The sequence below is a fragment of the Alosa sapidissima genome, chromosome 9, assembly GCF_018492685.1.
Source record: "Alosa sapidissima isolate fAloSap1 chromosome 9, fAloSap1.pri, whole genome shotgun sequence".
Taxonomy (NCBI): Eukaryota; Metazoa; Chordata; class Actinopteri; order Clupeiformes; family Clupeidae; genus Alosa; species Alosa sapidissima.
Window position 1 is genome coordinate 2,695,381 of NC_055965.1, and position 17,825 is coordinate 2,713,205.

Below are 17,825 nucleotides of genomic sequence, written 5' to 3' on the forward strand. Positions count from 1 at the left end.
TTGAAGGACTGAACTCGCCAATTTGACGGCCTTTGACGACAATTTGATGGCCTATAATAAACAATGCGATTGGGCCCAGAGTCATCCACTAGGTGGCTAGGTGACCTGACCCACACTTGTGTTGTGTCTGGAAGTTGAAGTGTGGAGGAGACTAGCTGCTACAGCTACAGCAAAGGGAGCAGCTTCTTTGCTAATCCTCTCTACTCTTTCAGAGTTTAATAACAAAAAAACAACTGTTATAATGGCTTCAATTACAGAGTTAAAATGCGGTGAGTATAACCTAGTAACAAGTATTTCGTGTGTCACTTAAGTATTTAACGTTAAGTTACAAGAGCTACTATGCTAACGTAGTTTCTATGGTCAAAGCTAGCTTGCTAGTTAGGAAGCAGCTGAGAGTTGCAACTCTTTATGAAGCGAGGTTGACGTTACTGGCTTGTCAAGGTAACTCCAGGAGTAATCACTGGTTTCTAAAAACAGTGGATCAAGTATCTTTGCTATCAAAAGCGACATGTTGTTTTGGGATCAGTGGTTTCTCCTCCTGAAGTTAACGTTAACTGGAAAATCCATGCTATGTTGCTGAAGATGTCAACGTTACCTGGCAACGGAGATGAAACTGAAAGGTTAATTTTAGCTTTGTGCTAGCTCATATCTACCAAACATGCGTTAACATTAGACGTCAAATTGTTTCAAGCGCTCAGGGAAACTCTTGAAGCTCGTGGAGTATTGGGACAGCTGAAAGCGAGGATTCGAGCAGAGGTGTTCAGTGCTTTGGACGACCAGAGTGAACCACGGCCTCCACTGTCACATGAAAATCTTCTTATCAATGAGCTCATCCGCGAGTATTTGGAATTCAACAAGTATCACTACACAGCTTCAGTACTGACGGCAGGTAACTAAACTTTTTTTGCCAGACAATTTATCTGTGCATGGCATGCAACAACAAAAGAGTCTCAGAACCGAGTAGGCCTACTGCGTGACGACGTAAGCTGAAATTAATTTGTAGTGGCAAATGAGTTGTTCAATATTAATACAGCCTTTATGAATTTACAGAATCCGGTCAGCCTGAAGTTCCTTTAGATAGGCAGTTTGTGGCAAATGAACTGAACGTTGTAGAGGACCCAAGTGCAAGGACATTGTAAGTAGGATATATCCATACCTTGACCTCCAAGTCTATGTTGACACAAATTTCTTATAGACCCAAACTCTTCCTCCTAAGGCCTAGCTCTACTCATGAAGTCCCACATTTGTTTTCCCATAGGCCGCTTCTCTATGGCTTGCTGTCACATTTCCTTCAAAGTGGAGAGACTAAGGACAAACTGTTTCTCAGAAACGCTGCCCCCTTGACCTCACAAAAGCCAAACACCAAAGACTGCTGAATTGTACATGTATTGAGGCCAGTTGTTGACTGAAATCTCAGGCCTGTGTATTATGGTAAGACCACAACCTATTAGGGTTGACTCTTGACACCAACCATGTTAAAATGTATGTTTGCACTGGCACTAGCCACTACAGCTGGGGTAAGAATACTTACCAGGATGGTGCTTTTCTCTCAGAATATTCCGAGTTTGAGCCATGTGCTGAAATTATTCTGTATATAACAGGTGACACACTTGTGTATATTTCATGTTTTCAGTGCCTACTATTATGAATAAAAAATTTAAACAGTTAGGATCACTCAAAATAGATAACAGTCTCTGTCCCAGTAATATTTTGGGGGATAATTATAAGTAATGAGCTGTCTGCAAAAAGTTTCTTCTGTTACCAGAATATTTAATTTTGGATTGGAGTTTGTAGAGGAAATGGCCCACACATTAATTCATTCACTGATTACTGTGGAGAAAAGTGCCCTCTATAATGATGCAGCGTTAATACGCTGGATCCTTTCAGATATAACCAATCCTTTTTTTACCGTCTTTTTCATCCGTGTATGTGTGTATAAAAACTGATCCTAAATATATTCAAGAGTTTGTAAGAGAAGAAAGTGGATCTTAAAAGCAGGCATAGGTCTAAATAGCAGCACTGTGCTTTACTGATAAATGTTCCATGAATGTTTAACCTGTTTTTTCTACACTGTAAACATTCCATTTGTTACCATAGATCTTTACTCACATGTAAGATTTGGCCTGCTGATTAAAGTTTAATTTTATTATATGGTTGCAAATCCTGTCTTGGAATAGATGAATTGCACTTTCTTCAGTAAATGTCAGATAATCACCTCTTTCTATTGGTCTTTGTTAAATAAGGTATCTAAAATCCAAATACATCCAGGAAGTATTGGGTAATACAAAGTGAGATTTACAAGTCGCCACATGGTGGCAGCAGTATTACTGATTACAGTGCAATTGCAATCTCTCAACAAACACTCTCAATGGTGCACATGATCTTTGAATGAGGAGTTCATTTATTAAGATGCACCTTCTGATGTACACTTCTTATGTCATTTAAAGAAACTACCCCTGAATTCTGATTTTACCTCCTTAAGTTTTCTGCTTTACTTAACCCTCCATGACGGTAAACCAAATATATATGGCATGTGGACTAAACAAGGCATTTGAGAACATATTATATATTACTGAGGGCTTTGGGAAACACTCATTAACATTTTGTCACCATTTTCTGGCATTTTATCGATTAAACAAATGCTCAATTATTCGAGAAAACAATTGTCAGATTAATTGACTATCAAGATAATCGCTAGTTGCACCCTCGACTGATAGTATTCCCACTGACGTGCATGTGCCGTGTTGCACAGTATCCCCCCCACCCTTGTGAATGAATAGCAGCCATAACTCACCTGCCAAATACTGGGAGACAGCGCCGAGTCTGTGTCTGTATAAGGACACCCTTCTCACCAAAGACTACCATACAGTAGTAGACCACCGGTGTTCTGTAACTAATGCATTTGATGATGTTTGTTTGAATCATAATAGTGGAGAGGTTGATATGCACAAGATTGAGACGAAAACGTGTCTCCCAATGTGCTTTGTTCTAGAGAGTTTTTGTTTTTAAAAGGGTAATGTGAGCAGTGTGAAGTCCCCACCCCACCTCCACCTCTGCTAAGAAGAAGCCATATTGAGTTGCTAACATATTCTTGGCCCAAATTAGCACAGGTCACACATCTTTGTGTGCCCCATACTAAATGTTCTCCATTTCCTTGTGCTCCATAAATGGAAGTTCAGCATTCTTATCTCCCAGAGACTGATGGGAACATTAGATGTAATAAACCAGTTGTCTCAATCATGCCACAAGGTTATAGACTTCAAGCAGCAGTCCTATCAGAGTTTTATTAAAACTGGAATGGTGCAAATAATCTAAAATCCTGGTGTGTGCATATATCAGATTTTCGAACCCTAGCTTATGATGATATTTTATATGTGGAAATGTGTGTGTGTGTTAGGGTTGCAAAGGGGCGGAACATTTCTGGAAACTTACCATGGGAAGTTAAGCTGGGGAATTTTGGAAATATTCCAAATTGGAAACCATCATGGAATTAAAGGAAATTATGGGAATTTACGGGAATTAACTGGGAATTTTGGGTAATTCATACAAACTGTTTCATATACAAACATTAACATTTTGTTTCGTAATAAGCAATATGATTTGTATGTTCGTATTTTCGCTTAGCCTAACATACAAAGCTAGCTAGCATGCTAGCGGGAATCCCATTCTCTGCCTATGGTTTACTAGAGTGCTAAACTAGCAACACTGAACTGCCCAAGATACACCACACCACTTAACAACAAAATCTGATTGGTTGGAACATTTTTCCCCCATGCATATAAACGCACCATAGGTTTCCTTTATGTCTAGCAGCCTATGCCGATTGCTGTGTGCATGTGATTGACATATGTGCAGGGTAGAAATTCGACTGAAATTGCATTAAATCAGGTTGTTTTAACTAATATTAGACTGCAAGATAGGGTTTTGTCCACTACATTTAAGTTCCCTGTTATAGACTAACTTGCCATATTAAAAATTCCCAGTTTATTCCTATTAATTCCCGTTTATTCCCGTTAATTCCCATATATTCCTGTTAATTCCCATGGAAAGTTTCCAACTTAGAAAATTCCCGGAATTTTGCAACCCTAGTGTGTGTACATATAGCAGTCATATCAGGGTTACAGTCGGTTAAGTACGGTAACACTTATTAACCAGCGACAGTTTCAAATATGAGTGGTGTTTGTCAAGAGCCTAAATTACCGCACCATGACATTCCAGTGAGGTCAAATCTATCCATAAACATGTCGTTTGACAGTGTTTCCATCTAGGGACACAGAGATAGGAAACAAAATTCAGACAACAGTGTGTGTGTTGCACAACAACAACACAACTTGACACAATTAGATTCTCGTTTCATTTGGAAATATGCTTGGTTAAATACCAGACGCTTGAACAAACTGACTTCATGGTCACTCGGCCTCTCACAGACGTGTTTTTATGTGCAAAGGTTGCATTTACATCAAAACCCTGGTGCAGTGTCTGCATGCACAGGTAACGCTACACATTCCACTTTTGTTTTAGTGTGAGACCTTCCCAGCTAGTCAAGTGACCATTTCCCTTCTGCACTTTGCTATCAGCAATGCAAAGCACAACAAAAAACATGCAGAGCACAGACCTGCCTATAACTCAAGTCACTGATTACAGTGAGTGCCATAATAATGCAAGAAATGCTTAGCATCAGGAAGCAATTTGTGCAATCAGTGAGAAATGCATTAATGATGTTTAGAGGAGAGGTCAGGGACCCTGCTCTCATTTACATTCAACACAATAATATTGTCATGAAACCCTGATTCTTCTGTGATGTCACTGAGCACATCTTTAGAGCTTATATATCTCACAGAGCACATCATTTACATATCAAACCTTCCCATTCCTGTATGTTATTTTAATATATGAATGCTGTCATTAAACTTCCTAACTGTCATTTTCAGCACCTCATATGGTAATCTAGATAACAGCTAGTGTTGTGTTTTTGTTCAGGACTAAACAGGCAGGCAGAACTAGCATGGGTCTCTGTCTTTGGAGCACATTTAGACAAGGTGCAGGGTAAGCAGCTCCATGTAACTACAGCATCATTTATACTCATTAAATAATCAAATCAAAACATTTAGTTAGACTACCACTTCCACTCTTGTGTCCTACTCAGTATGTGATGTATCTGAGTCCAGTGTGTGATTGGTTCAGGTGATCCTTTATCCTTGTGGAGAGAAAACGTGAGTGTAATCGTGATGAAGGGCTCTGTTCTCTTTTCCGCATTGGGAATGGAACAGCTCCAACCTGTGCTGACGCGGCCGCCCGACGGAGACGAGCTGATGACCTGCGCCTCTGCATTCCTGTGCTCCAGCCCTCTCCAGCCTTTTTCCACTAAGGCTCAGAGTGCCAAGGCAAGGTTCATGGCCAAAAAAAGAACTCGGTCAATAGTTATGTTTGAGGTCAGTAGTTATGTTTGAGGCAAGGTGTGATTCTAAATAAGAATATAAGTGATTGATCGTTAAATGATGTTAAAAGGCCTAGCTACGGAACAACCCATTTGTACATGAAGATTATGTTCTTTCAGATAATCATGTGAAGTTTATATACACCTATTTCACTCAGAATAAATATTTCTGTCCACTTTGCTTATACAGTGGATCCTATGATGCCACCCCTCACACTCACCTTGCCATGTTACACAGATGGTTCAGATGATTGCAGGTTTGGGTTGGATGGTTCAGAAGTTATTTATTTTACATTAATGTCTTGCATAAGGCCTTTGTTATTGTTCCATGCAAATGTTGTCCGACCAGCTGAATGTTTGCATGTGAATGTTGGAACACACCATCTGTAACAATGGCGCTTGTGATTTTATAGCAGCGAGCATTTAAGGGGGTTTGAGTAAATAATGAAAAGCTACCCTTATGTTAGTGGTAGTGGTGGATTTCTATGACTTAAAGGATGTATGTATGGTTTTTTTATAAACTTTGATATTACTCCAATTATTATGAGACTTCAAGGCCTGTACACATCTTAAGCAGACCAGGCCAGGTGTCAAAGAGTGGGGTGAATGAGTGCACAGTGACACTGTGCCTAGACGGTCAAGAGCGAGAGGATGAGTTAATGGAAACTGGAAAAAAACAGAATCAGACAGTTTTGCATATAATTTTTATACATGATATGACAAGGGGTCCCACCAATATCCGTAACCTTGGTGGATGCTGATAGGCCAACAGGTGTCTTTCGAGGGAGGCGAGAAGGCCCAACTTCAAGGTTAAGGAGTATAAAAGATAGGCCGCAGCCATTTTGATTTCAGATCTCATCGGGGGCCACCATCTGATGACATCTCACCTCACCCTATTGCTTGACACCTGGTCTGAACATTGTTTAGACTGGATTATCACTGCAATACGGTGAATAAAGATTCAGCAGTCTTCAGAGATCTCCTGTCTGTTCTGTCTCCTTCGGACGCCTTGTCCCAGAGTGCTAATTAGTAATAGTCAAGTGATAAATTGCTAGTGGATTCGAAAGTGGACTAGTTTTTCCACGACAGTAGCCTGTTTGTTTCAACAATGCTATTGCTGGTGCACCATATAAAGTCACTTGGTCTTGAGCGCTTGGGTTAGCCCTTCCAATGCAGAATGCTACTGAGATTCCTGGCAGACCCCACTGGCCTTATATGGCACAACACAGCCCATGCAGGGACTGCACATCTTCCTCTCTTATTCCTGGCTATCTCTCTTTCTTACTCTCTTCCTCTCTCTCTCCCTCCCTCTCCCTCTCTCCTCCCTCCCCCCCTCCTCCCCCCCCCTCTCTCTCTCTGTCCCCCTGTCCCTCTCTAGGTTCCCGGTCTCTCCCCATCCTGTCTCCACACCCATCGGCACGCTGCTCTTGATACTGACCAGAGCCAGAGACGGGGTTCTCTTTCCAGCCCCCTTTTTGTGCTCTTGGACGTCTCCACCTCAGCCACTGTCATAGAGTTTGTGAGCATACCAGTCTCTCCTTGTTCCCTGGAAACATCGACCATTGCCAGCGTGATTTATTGGACAAAATAGGAGGTTGTCCTTATATAGGAAGCTCAACTAAAGAGAAACGGAGAGTTGTGGGAATGTGCTTTAAGGGGGGTGGATGTGGAGGAATGTGATTTGCGTAAAGATAGGGGACACAACAAGGCTTGTGGGATTTGCCTTCCTAAAACATATGTAATCTAGGGAGTCTCCATCACACCCACTCATCTCCCCTGATAGCCGATCTCTCTCTTTAACAGCTGGGATCCCTACTCACTGACAAGCAACGTTATGCCCTTTTCATCTGAAGTTCTAGGAGATAATAGTTAGGGCACCCATAAAAGTCACAGTGACTGACTCTTCTGGCTGTGTCAGGAGCTTCATGTCTGGAGCTTCACCGTGTCTCAGTGGGGGTTCGACTACCTTAATAATGTAATAATAAAGTAGTATAGAAAACAAACCTGCTTTATTGGACGTTCTGTTTGCTGTCTCATTGCTTCCTGTAATTGTATTTATACATCATGACACATGATAAAGTTTTAATCCTGATAATAACGTTTTTGAAAAGATGTCCTCATAGTTCTTTTGTCTGTCTAGACCATGTCCTCTTCACTGCAGTGTATGTGTGTGTGTGTGTGTGTGTGTGAGTGTGAGTGAGAGTGAGGGAGAGAGAGAGGTGCTAAACCTGTCATGAGAACTTCGATCGAAGCAGCTTAGGAGTCTGTGGAGAACTTTTGAAGCTGATGTTTGACACGCCGTCAGCATCCAGTGCGCTAGAAAACCATAAGGAGGAGGTACTGTGCTAGCAGCCCCTCCCTCTAATTCTGCTGCGTACTTTAAATGTCCTTCTGAGGTGATATTTGGCTAATTTGGACGGTTCGTCTTTGGAGTACCTCGTCGACACAGGACTCTCCAAACCCTAACTTTCCAAATCCAACCCCCCCATTGAATCAGCTGCAATTCATGTAAGTGCAATTGTTGTTTCTGCTTGGTTTCTATCGCTTATGGAATTAAGAGCGTTGTCAACAGGTGCTTTTTAAATTTTCAGTACCGGTACTTGTATGGGTTGACGTTATGCGCTATGCAAAATTGATTATTGGGTTGTGAATTCAGTTTTATATTAAATTTCATTAGATTATTGTGCAATGTTGGACATCATAATTTAACTGCTGAACGTCTCCAATTAATGTTCTAACGTTACCCATTACTCATTGAAATCACAGCCCTATTAGACCCACTGATGCATTTGGCATGTGTCTTTTTTGGAACGATGTGCACTAGTTTCGACCGCATGTGTGATGTAGCATCCTATGAACTATAAGAAATTGATGGGTATTACATTATTTTAGCAGAAATATTATATTATTATATTATTTTCCTCCAGTGAAAGTGCATGGCAAACAGCGTTCTGGAGAGCATTTAACTGTATCACTGCGTCTTCAAAGTAGGCTAGCTACAAAAGGCATTCATATATAAAATTAATTTGGCTGAACTAGGCCTACTTCAGGCTCTGATATGCCGCCAGAGATACAGTGGTGTGAGACTCAAGTTTACATGTTACATGTACAGTGCTACATCTCACGTACAGTGAAGGAAACTGCGGTATGCAACGTGAGAAACAAATCTTACACTAACCAGTCGTCTTCCTGTTATACGGTTGTCCAATGCTTTTCAGTTGAACTTTTGTGGTAACCATTTGAAATTTGAATAGACAGTAGGAGAAAGGGGATTGTTGCTTATCTCTCAAGTCGTGCAACTTGTAAGAGAACTTTTTGTGGCAGATATTTAAACTGTATGTGTGTGTGTGTGTGTGCACGTTTATGTATGCAGTCCAAGTGATTACAATAAGAGGATGAAGCCACCCTATCACATATGAAGATGACATGAGATATTTCCTGGGGGAAGATGTATGCTTCTTTAAATTTGGCATATTGTCAATTGACAGAAACATGGTTCGAAACATGTTTTCCTAAAGAAGCAGACTTGATCAAGCCAGTCATATGTTTGGAGGTGGTGTGTAATCATGTGCTGGTGGATTGTTAAGTAGTTTGCAGCCCCTATCTTTAGGCAGCACTAAGCTGTGTGCTTTGTCTCCACTAATGATTTAACACAATTCTAAAGTCATCTGCCCCACGGCCCGATGCTATCAAACAAAAAAACAGGAGTCAGACTGGCTCGCACCATTACTGCACCATTTCAGGTGAAAATACGCACAGAGAACAAACATAATTATTCTAAAAATATGTGCGTAACATTCTATTTTATTGAGCCTAATGTTACTCAGCCACTACCTGTAAAGTAATTAGCTATAGCATCAGCCTTTCTCATCCTGGCACTACAGCAATTAAGTACCACTTAAAAGCGCATGAGAGATTTTTGTTTTTGTGACAGGAGACTTGGGGGTGGGGGGTAGTCGGGGTTTTGTGGTGGATTTCACAGGCCCAGGGGTCACTGCTCCATTCTTCCAAATTGGGAGGTCACATGATGCTCTGGGCAACAGGCCCATTTTACAGACCATAACCCCCTGTTCATTTTATTCACTCGACAGTTTATTTCTGTAATGAAAAATCTCATATCAACCTGAAATTAACTGCATTGTGGCTGTTTACTAGTGCTTCTAACTTCTCGGGTCGAGTTTCAGCTTGAGTGAAAGGTTAAAGCATCTTTGCAATGAATGAAAACGGGATTCATTTTAGAATGGGATGAGATACAATGGGCAGGAGATCGCATCCTCTTGGAGTTTGTTTACATCCACCCGCCTGGGTCAACAAGCAGAAGCACAGAACACAGGAAGCTCCAGTGTTTAATTAAAGTCTCCAGTCCTCATCATCTCGAGCAATGAGTTGTTGCCACTTAACTCCATGTGAACCATCAACTTTGAAACTCTGCTCCAGGAAGACAGTTGTACAAGTGCTGTCTCTATCAACTCCGACTATGAAAAATAGCTAGGGAAAATTTAATCAAACAGTTTGCAACCAAAATGATTAGTGCTCAAATCACATTGAGTTGTGAGCTTTGTTTTAATTTTGTTTATTCCTTTGTCCAATTATGGGCTGAATGTGACTGTTATCTGATAATGAAATCAATTCCTCACTAACAAATCCTTTACTGATGCCAAGGCACATCATCTAAGCAAGGCATGAGTCCGTTCTTTTGACTCTAATGACAATGCAGATAAAAGTGTTGACTTCTGGGACTCTTTTGGCATTCTTCACAGTAATGTCCCCTAGAGTCCAGCACTTGTCAACAAACTGTCACTCTGTCAGAGCCAGACGAAACATCTGTCTTCAGCGAGCAGTGAGAGAGAACAAAGCCCTTTATAGTACCCATCTCAAAAGCCTGAGAGAGAGAGAGGGAGAGAGGGAGGGAGAGAGGGAGAGAGAGAGAGAGAGCATCTGAGCTTGTACCTGTAAATGCACTTCTGGGAATGCTGGAAAATTGTTTAACAAGATCCTTCATCTCAGCTGTCATGAATTGTAGTTTTGCCAAAAGGTGTCTACTGGTGTCTACCTGTCAGTAGCACTTTCTGTGGTTGTACATCCATGTCCACTTAAGGCTTCACTGTCTGTGGAGTCACACACTGTTGTATATCTCCTCTCTCTTCTTTGTTTTTCTGCCCACAACAGACATCAGTTTCTCTCCTTCTTCATATATTTTTCCAAAGTGAAGCCTAATATTTACTCATATGAACTGGCCCTGAGGGATCCAGGCTCAGAATGTGGAGTTATGCTTTGCTAGAAAGGATCAGAAGCTTCCCATGAGAAATAGATGTTTATTTATACCCCCGTCCACTGGATTGGCAAGTCCAGCTGAGAGTATTGTCTATTTAAGTCATTCACACTAGCTGATCAGTGCTGACATTGACTAGTACTGAATGGAGCATTTTTTTAATCGAAATTACTTTAGACTACCACAACTTATATTTCACAGATATGATTTTATAACATTGTTGGCATGTTCTTCTACTTTAGGCAGTGCAATGCAAGTAATTTCTGATTTTTGTTCCACTCAGTATGAAAATACAGCCTTGTCACAGGCTGTCTTGAGGTCACGCTGCGTTAAAATAGAACTCATCCCATTCTTCACATCAAGCATGTGAACACATAGGATTGTTGAAATACTAATACTAAATACTAACACCAGATGATGGAGGGATCGGGGACCCCTCTAGCAACCCCCCCACCCATATCCTCACTCTATGTTATCGTTTTGGAGTAAACTGCGAGTGTAGCTGCAGACATACTATTCCCTATAAGGCCTTTGTTTGGGAGCCGACTTGCCTTGCTGTTTAGGTCTGTAGAAACAAGTCCACTGCAGGCAAGGTGCCCTTATATGGTAAATGCTGCATGGGACCAGTCCTGTGCTGCAAAGGAAAAGCAGAAGAGTTGAAGAAAAAAAAAACTTTGTTGCCATAGCAATTATCATGCCATTATGTATTCTATGCGTTCACTAAACTGTGAATGTAAATGCTCACATATGTTGTCATGACATCATTTCATCTTTACTCGAGAATTCCCTTCATGAATTCCCTGTTGCAAAGGGATTATGATCCTTGGGATTTTTGTGCAGTGTGTACAGTATGTGTGCATGCATGTGTATGAAACAGAAAGAAACTGTGCTTGGGTAGCATAGTTGTGTCCTTGGTAAAGAGTAATGGCTTCATTTAGTTAGACATTGAGCTGCTAAATCCACTAAATGGAAATGGAATGGAATTTACACTATGTAAAGCTCCAGTAGCATATTGGGACTTGTGGTTTTCAGAATGGCAACTTTATGTTATCTTGCCCCTTAAACATTTATCCAGTGGAAAATAATGACCGCTTACATCATCAGGGTCATAGACGCTTTCAGTGAATTTGTCAGCGTAAAGTGTCTAGTCTGGAAATACATCAATAATGTATATTACCCTGACGTAGCTAAATCATTTATTCAGGTTATTTTAATAGCACCACATGAGCCATATAGGGTTACAGTAAAAAGACGATGATAATTTAGTGTGCTCTCGCATTATTAAGATTTAGTCACTTTATGTTTCAGATGCATGCAAAGACTACCTCAGTCCTGTACGGTTCAGTGGGAAAGGAATCTTCACTGTGTGCATCAACAGCTAGACCCACAGACTCAACAAAATTATTTATCCATTGAGCAGTTACATAATTTACTGTCATTAACTCTTAATTTAATTAAAATGATCTGTTGCTTTTGACAGTCCTCCCCTCCCAACGTCCATCATGGCTAAGAAGCAAATGACGGAGGACGAAAAGTTCCTCTTCCTGGACAAAGACTTCATCAACAGTCCTGTGGCTCAGGCCGATTGGGCAGCCAAGAAGCTGGTGTGGGTGCCCTCCGAGAAGAATGGCTTTGAGGCGGCCAGCATCAAGGAGGAGCATGGCGACGACGTGCTGGTGGAGCTGGCCGACAATGCCAAGAAGTTGACCGTCAACAAGGACGACATCCAGAGGATGAACCCGCCCAAGTTCAGCAAGGTGGAGGACATGGCCGAGCTCACTCACCTGAACGAGGCCTCCGTGCTGCACAACCTGAGGGAGCGTTACTTCTCTGGCCTCATCTACGTGAGTGTGTGCGCTCTGCCTGGCACAGTCCCTCACTGCAGGGGAAAACAGAAACAAGACAAATGATAACATGCCTAGTGATGTGCATCAGTTCCCCACACACAGTCCTGTTCACTAAGATTGGGGTAGGAGAGATATGGAGATGTATGTGGTATTGTGTGTACAGTTATGACCCCGTACAATGCTTTGCTTTGTAGGTGAAGTCCATGAGCTGCATGCACAGGGCAGCGTGATGTGACTGACACCTGTCTCTTTTTTTCCAGACCTACTCCGGCCTCTTCTGTGTGGTGGTGAATCCCTACAAAATGCTGCCCATCTACTCAGACAAAATCATTGAGATGTACAAAGGGAAGAAGCGCCACGAGGTTCCCCCACACATCTACTCCATCACCGATAATGCCTACAGGAACATGATGCAGAGTAAGGGCTATGCCTACTGGCTCTTTGGATTGTGAATATGAATGCAGCTGTAATAGGACAACCTTTCCCTATTTGGAATCGTGGTCTTTTCCATGAAGACTAATCACAATTTGTTCACGTCATCTATCCGCTTAAGAGCTGCAGCTGCAGCTGCTTGTCCTCCCTGAATTCCCAAACCATTAAATATGCCTAATATGCAGCAAGTGCTGCCTTCTTGAGAGCTTTTTTTAAGGCAGGAAGGCCTCTTTAAAAGTGATTTGTGCCTTGTTGAAGGCCCATACGACCCGTGCAGAGTTTGAGGGTTGGGGGTGGTTTGTGTTTGTTTACATTTATATGTGTGAATGTGCACAGCGGTGTGGGCGGCTGGCAGGGCTAAATGTGAGATATATCACTCTGCCAGCTGTTAAACTTGTGAGCAGCCTCTTGTCACCCTTGCAGCTCATTTGAGGCTGAGGCCTTTCATGGCTCTTAAGTGGCACGCACTGTTGCACCATTCCACACGACCTCCACCGATGACTTTATGACCTTCAAAAATATGCTCTTTGTAAGAACTCATGGAAGGCTTCATGGTCCTTTTAATGAATATGTCCTGTGGAACTACTACACCCCCCCCACCACCACCACTGTCCCCCAGAGGCCAGTCTCCCTCTCCCTGTTTTAATACGCTGCTTTAAAAAGTGCAAAGTGATGGCCAGCTGATATGTGAGTGCCTTGTGGTTTTGCCTTTTGAAAACATGGCTGGGTTCTCAAAGGGGGAGGAGGCAAGTTCCCACAGGCTTTTAAGTGTTGCTCTCAGAGTCATGCCCACTTGACCCTGGGGGACATTAGAAGTTTCCGGATCTCCTGAAGGAATCTAAATGAAAAAAGGGGCCACAAGCATGTAAGCGTTCAACCATCCACACAGGACTGCCTGTGATTTGGCTATAACTGTAAATCATCGCTCATAATGTTTACATGAAGGGCCTCAATCCAACATAGATTGGGCTTTTTCACAACAACTGCAGACAGAAGATTGTGGGAATGTGACTTTGAGACTTTAACAGTCTAACTTTTTGACCTGATGATGGTTACATAGCAAGCACATGAGCCATTGAAGCACTAGGTTTATGGAACTGTACAGAATCTCACTGAAACAGAGATTTTAGCAAGGACCTATCATAATATTATTTGGGAAGGTAATTAATTGCCTGATTTGGTTGCCTGGTTCAGTTGCTTATAATGGGTTGCGGTTGGTCACTGTTTTGTTGTAGAGCCACATTTCTGGCAGTGTAAGTATTGCAATGAATATAACATCTATTACACAAACAATTTCACTGTCAATAGAGTGTTTTCCTTCACATGGGAAAGGTTTCAGTATTTGTCAGAGCCAGCTGAAGAAAATGACTTCATCCATTTTAGGTTCCTCAAGTTGCAACCTGCCATGTTTATAGTTACATGGATGTCAAAACAATAGGCAGAGGCATAAAACTTAACAAATTTTTTGGGGCATCAAAAGACGTGACTAAAATTGCCTTTAAAAACAATTCAGCAATAATGAAAGTGTGTCAATTGCAACTTTAATTTAAACAGTTTTTGTTTTGGAATAGTTCTTTCATTTACTGATAACTGTAGTGATATTATTATTACACAAGAAAACAGTCACAATAAGCTGCATTGGTAAAGAGGATCTAGTTCTTAACATACAGTATGTCCAACACAGTGGTTTGGTTTAACACACTCACAATCACAGGAAACAGTAAAGCTGACACATCGTTTGGAGAACTAGCTGAAGTGTTGCTGTAGAGAACTGAAGAGAGCAATCAGCCAGAGACAGACAGACACCCGTCAGTCAGTCAAATGATCTCAGATGAGCACCCACGGTGGCGAAGCGAGACGCGGCCCTCCCTCTGGGAAGAGCTGCATTCCTTCACCAGGGCTTAGGGAGGATGATGCTTTGAAGTCCAGTGAGATCCTCATGCTTGACTGGGCGTTGCCCATGTCATAATGTGAGATGAGGAGGGGTCACATGGGAGGATGTTGTCTTCATCCCCACCTCCTCCTCTTGGACATAGCCGTAGCCACACTGTCTATCTCCCTCGCAGGTTGAACAGCACACTGGGATTTAAATGTCCTTGTATAATGTTTCTTTGGATTTTTCAAGTGACAACTAGATGTTGCATTCGTTTTTTGCTACTAGATTCACGGTTTTGTCACCAGCCTTTAGAGTGATCGCGGAGCGACTGTATAGACAGCCTGCTCGGCGGCAGAGTCTAATCTCAGCCCTCTTCAGTCTTCTGTCTGCAGGGCTGCGTCCCATCTCTGTGTTTGGTTCTGTTATGAATATGGTCCGAGTCCTGGTTGCCCAGGCTTGTGCCTTAATTAGGAAGAAGTAAAGGAACAAGCAGCATGTTGTGTGTGGACCCAAGCCCAGAGTGAGACAGAGGCCAAAATGAGCAGCGGCTCCCCAGCTGTTTACTGAGAGACTGGTTCACTAGAGAGCCGTTTGAATAGGTGCTGCACTCTCACTGGCTAAATCCACCTCATTCAGCCTCAGCGTCAGTCTAAAACAGAGCCGTCACCACATGTGTGAGGGTCTTATTGTAACATCAGATGAATGGAAATTCCGGGGGATTTAGGAAGGGGTCATGTTTAGATTGAGGCAAACATCCAAAACCCTCCTGATAATTGATCTAATGGTGGCCAAATGGTTTCCTCAAGATTGAACACCTACAGATCCCCTTTGGCTTTTCGCACTGAGGATACTGTTTCAAAAAATATCCTTAAATGGAGCCGTGTGCGTCTCTGAGGGATTTCCACATGTTTTGAGACACTTATCTCATTGCAGAGGTTTGTTGTGGTTTTATGAACCTCATTTGTAATCACATCGGCTTTTTCAACCCCTAGAGGAACCTCATACTGTACTCCATGTGGTTTTGTTTGGGAAACGCTGTGACAGTAATGGCCACTAATCTGTACTTCTTTCTCATTTCCACACAGATCGTGAAGACCAGTCTATTCTCTGCACGTAAGTCACACTGCAAATGCATTTATAATTTAGAGGGGAAACTGTTACAACATCATCATTAACCTGTAGGTGTTATATCCAACGTTTTTGATGAACTATAAATGTATCTTTGCAAGTCGATTCTTATTATTTTTGAGAGGAGGAGGAACAGTGCTTAAAAACAAAGAGATGTATTTAAATAGCACTCAGAAGTACAGTAATGTACAGTAATGTGAACATGGGAAATGGCGTTAGCACAGCAGTAAAAAGACAGCCTGTGATTGACCAGTGAGACTGCAGATGGTATTTGAGTTGCTGGCTTGCAGTGGGAACGGTTCAGCAGAGCCCTTGGGGTCAGCTCTCTTTAGAATCATCCTACTCACAGGAAGTGTGCCCTCTGGACCGATGCTGAAGCCAGATTAGTTTGTGTTTGGGCTCGTTTGTGCCTGTTTGTTTGTCTGAAACAATCTTTGTGAATACTGTCCATTTCTGGGGCGTCCTCCCTCCTTCCCCTGGTGGGTTAAGCAGCCATGTTGAATGTGCTCCATAAAACTCCATTTGACTGTGGCCTGTGTGCCACTGGCACTGAAGCACTTGTTACAGCAAGTTTGTCAAAGTCACTTTTATGACGTAATCAATGATCTGTCATCCACCAAGCCACCAGCACATTGTTTTAAAATAGAGTCTGTAACAGCATGGGCTCTGCGTCTCTGTAGGAGGTTTAAAGCACATTTCCTGTGCAGCTTTCAGAGGGCAGCAGAGGAAATGACGGCCGTTTATGATTGTTTTGAGCAGGCTGATGTCTGGATTCGCCAGAATTTTCTGATCACATCTGAGCACTTCCGGAATGGTCCCAGGCATTTCCTATGGGCTTGTTTAGAGAGATTGCTATATTTTTTCCTGTTTGTTTGGTGGAGCAATCATACCCCAAGTGATAGAGACAGTTTGTGCTTCTTCATTTATTTGACATGTTAGAAAAGTAAACTGTGCATTAGGTGCACCTCTACTAGGGCGTGTTCTCCAAGAGACATAAGTATACAGTACAAAATCGTTGAGCACCTATAGAACCACGAGAACAGACGGTGATCTGGCATCACGTGCGTCACTACAGCAACTAGGGGTCTCCCAGAGGGTGACACTACACCTGTACTGTCCTTTGTGAGTGCTTATATAATGCTAAAGTAAACGTGGACTGAGCAAGGCAGAAATTCCTCGAGATCGTTTATCGCAGTTAATGGGGCCAAGTATCTGTTTGGGCCAGAACTCGAGAAATCAAATGTTGATACTTTCATGCCTCACACTACTTCCTATATGTGTGTTATTTGTCATCGGAGAACATAAACACTGTAAATCCAGCAATGTCATACCTGGCCATTTGCTAAGGCAGAAGCAAAGGAATTATCACAACATACAGTACATACCATAATTTGTTTGAGTGTTTTGTACGGTTCCATCGGTTCTGAAGTCACTTAACCTTTAAAAGTAACAATTCATTTTTCACACTGACATAGTGTGACATAGAATGGCACCAAAAATAACTCAGTGACATCGAAGTGAATTACCAAATAATCTTTAATAAAAGCAAAGAGATCAGAGGAAAACAAGGATATGAAGAAAGAGCAACACATCGCTGCTGTCCACTCGATGCCAGGCCAGTAGGCTTGAGGTGGTCAGTAGGCCAGTAGGCTTGAGGTGGTCAGTTTGCCCAAAGGGTGATGTGGGAATGAGTGTCTCCTTCCCTTATGCGAGTGGTGACCTTCACGAGGAGAGGCAGAGCCTGTGCCAAGGGCAGGTCACGGCCGTCATTTGATTTGAACCGAAATCGTACTGAGTGCTTTGGTCAGTCCTCATGGCTTTCATCTCCTTTCA

General features: G+C 42.2%; 2 protein-coding genes across 11 annotated transcripts in view; both read left to right on the forward strand.

Moving 5' to 3' along the window:
• The first annotated feature begins 10 nt into the window (after positions 1 to 10).
• On the forward strand, positions 11 to 7,492 carry cep20 (centrosomal protein 20). 8 transcript variants are annotated; one of them, XR_006034006.1, is made up of 8 exons: positions 14 to 269; positions 692 to 889; positions 1,051 to 1,135; positions 1,259 to 1,431; positions 4,981 to 5,046; positions 5,185 to 5,432; positions 6,816 to 6,956; positions 7,241 to 7,471. XR_006034006.1 is itself a non-coding variant. In XM_042103938.1 (4 exons), exons 1-4 carry the CDS (start codon positions 265 to 267, stop codon positions 1,374 to 1,376), a joined length of 399 nt encoding a protein of 132 aa, XP_041959872.1. In that variant the 5' UTR covers positions 11 to 264; the 3' UTR covers positions 1,377 to 1,685. The 8 variants fall into 8 exon arrangements, 2 of the variants coding, with proteins under 2 accessions (XP_041959872.1, XP_041959871.1); XR_006034005.1 differs by having other exon boundaries at positions 6,816 to 7,492; XR_006034009.1 differs by lacking the exons at positions 6,816 to 6,956; positions 7,241 to 7,471 and adding an exon at positions 5,628 to 6,291.
• Positions 7,493 to 7,817: 325 nt separating this feature from the next.
• The window catches only part of myh11a (myosin, heavy chain 11a, smooth muscle), a 30,162-nt gene continuing 20,154 nt past the window's right edge, over positions 7,818 to 17,825 (forward strand). For all 3 annotated transcript variants that reach the window (XM_042103776.1, XM_042103777.1, XM_042103778.1), the window contains exons 1-4: positions 7,818 to 7,945; positions 12,190 to 12,553; positions 12,817 to 12,973; positions 15,950 to 15,977. In XM_042103776.1, coding sequence (XP_041959710.1) covers positions 12,212 to 12,553; positions 12,817 to 12,973; positions 15,950 to 15,977 — 527 coding nt within the window. In that variant the 5' untranslated portion in view covers positions 7,818 to 7,945; positions 12,190 to 12,211. The remainder of the gene's footprint in view (positions 7,946 to 12,189; positions 12,554 to 12,816; positions 12,974 to 15,949; positions 15,978 to 17,825) is intronic.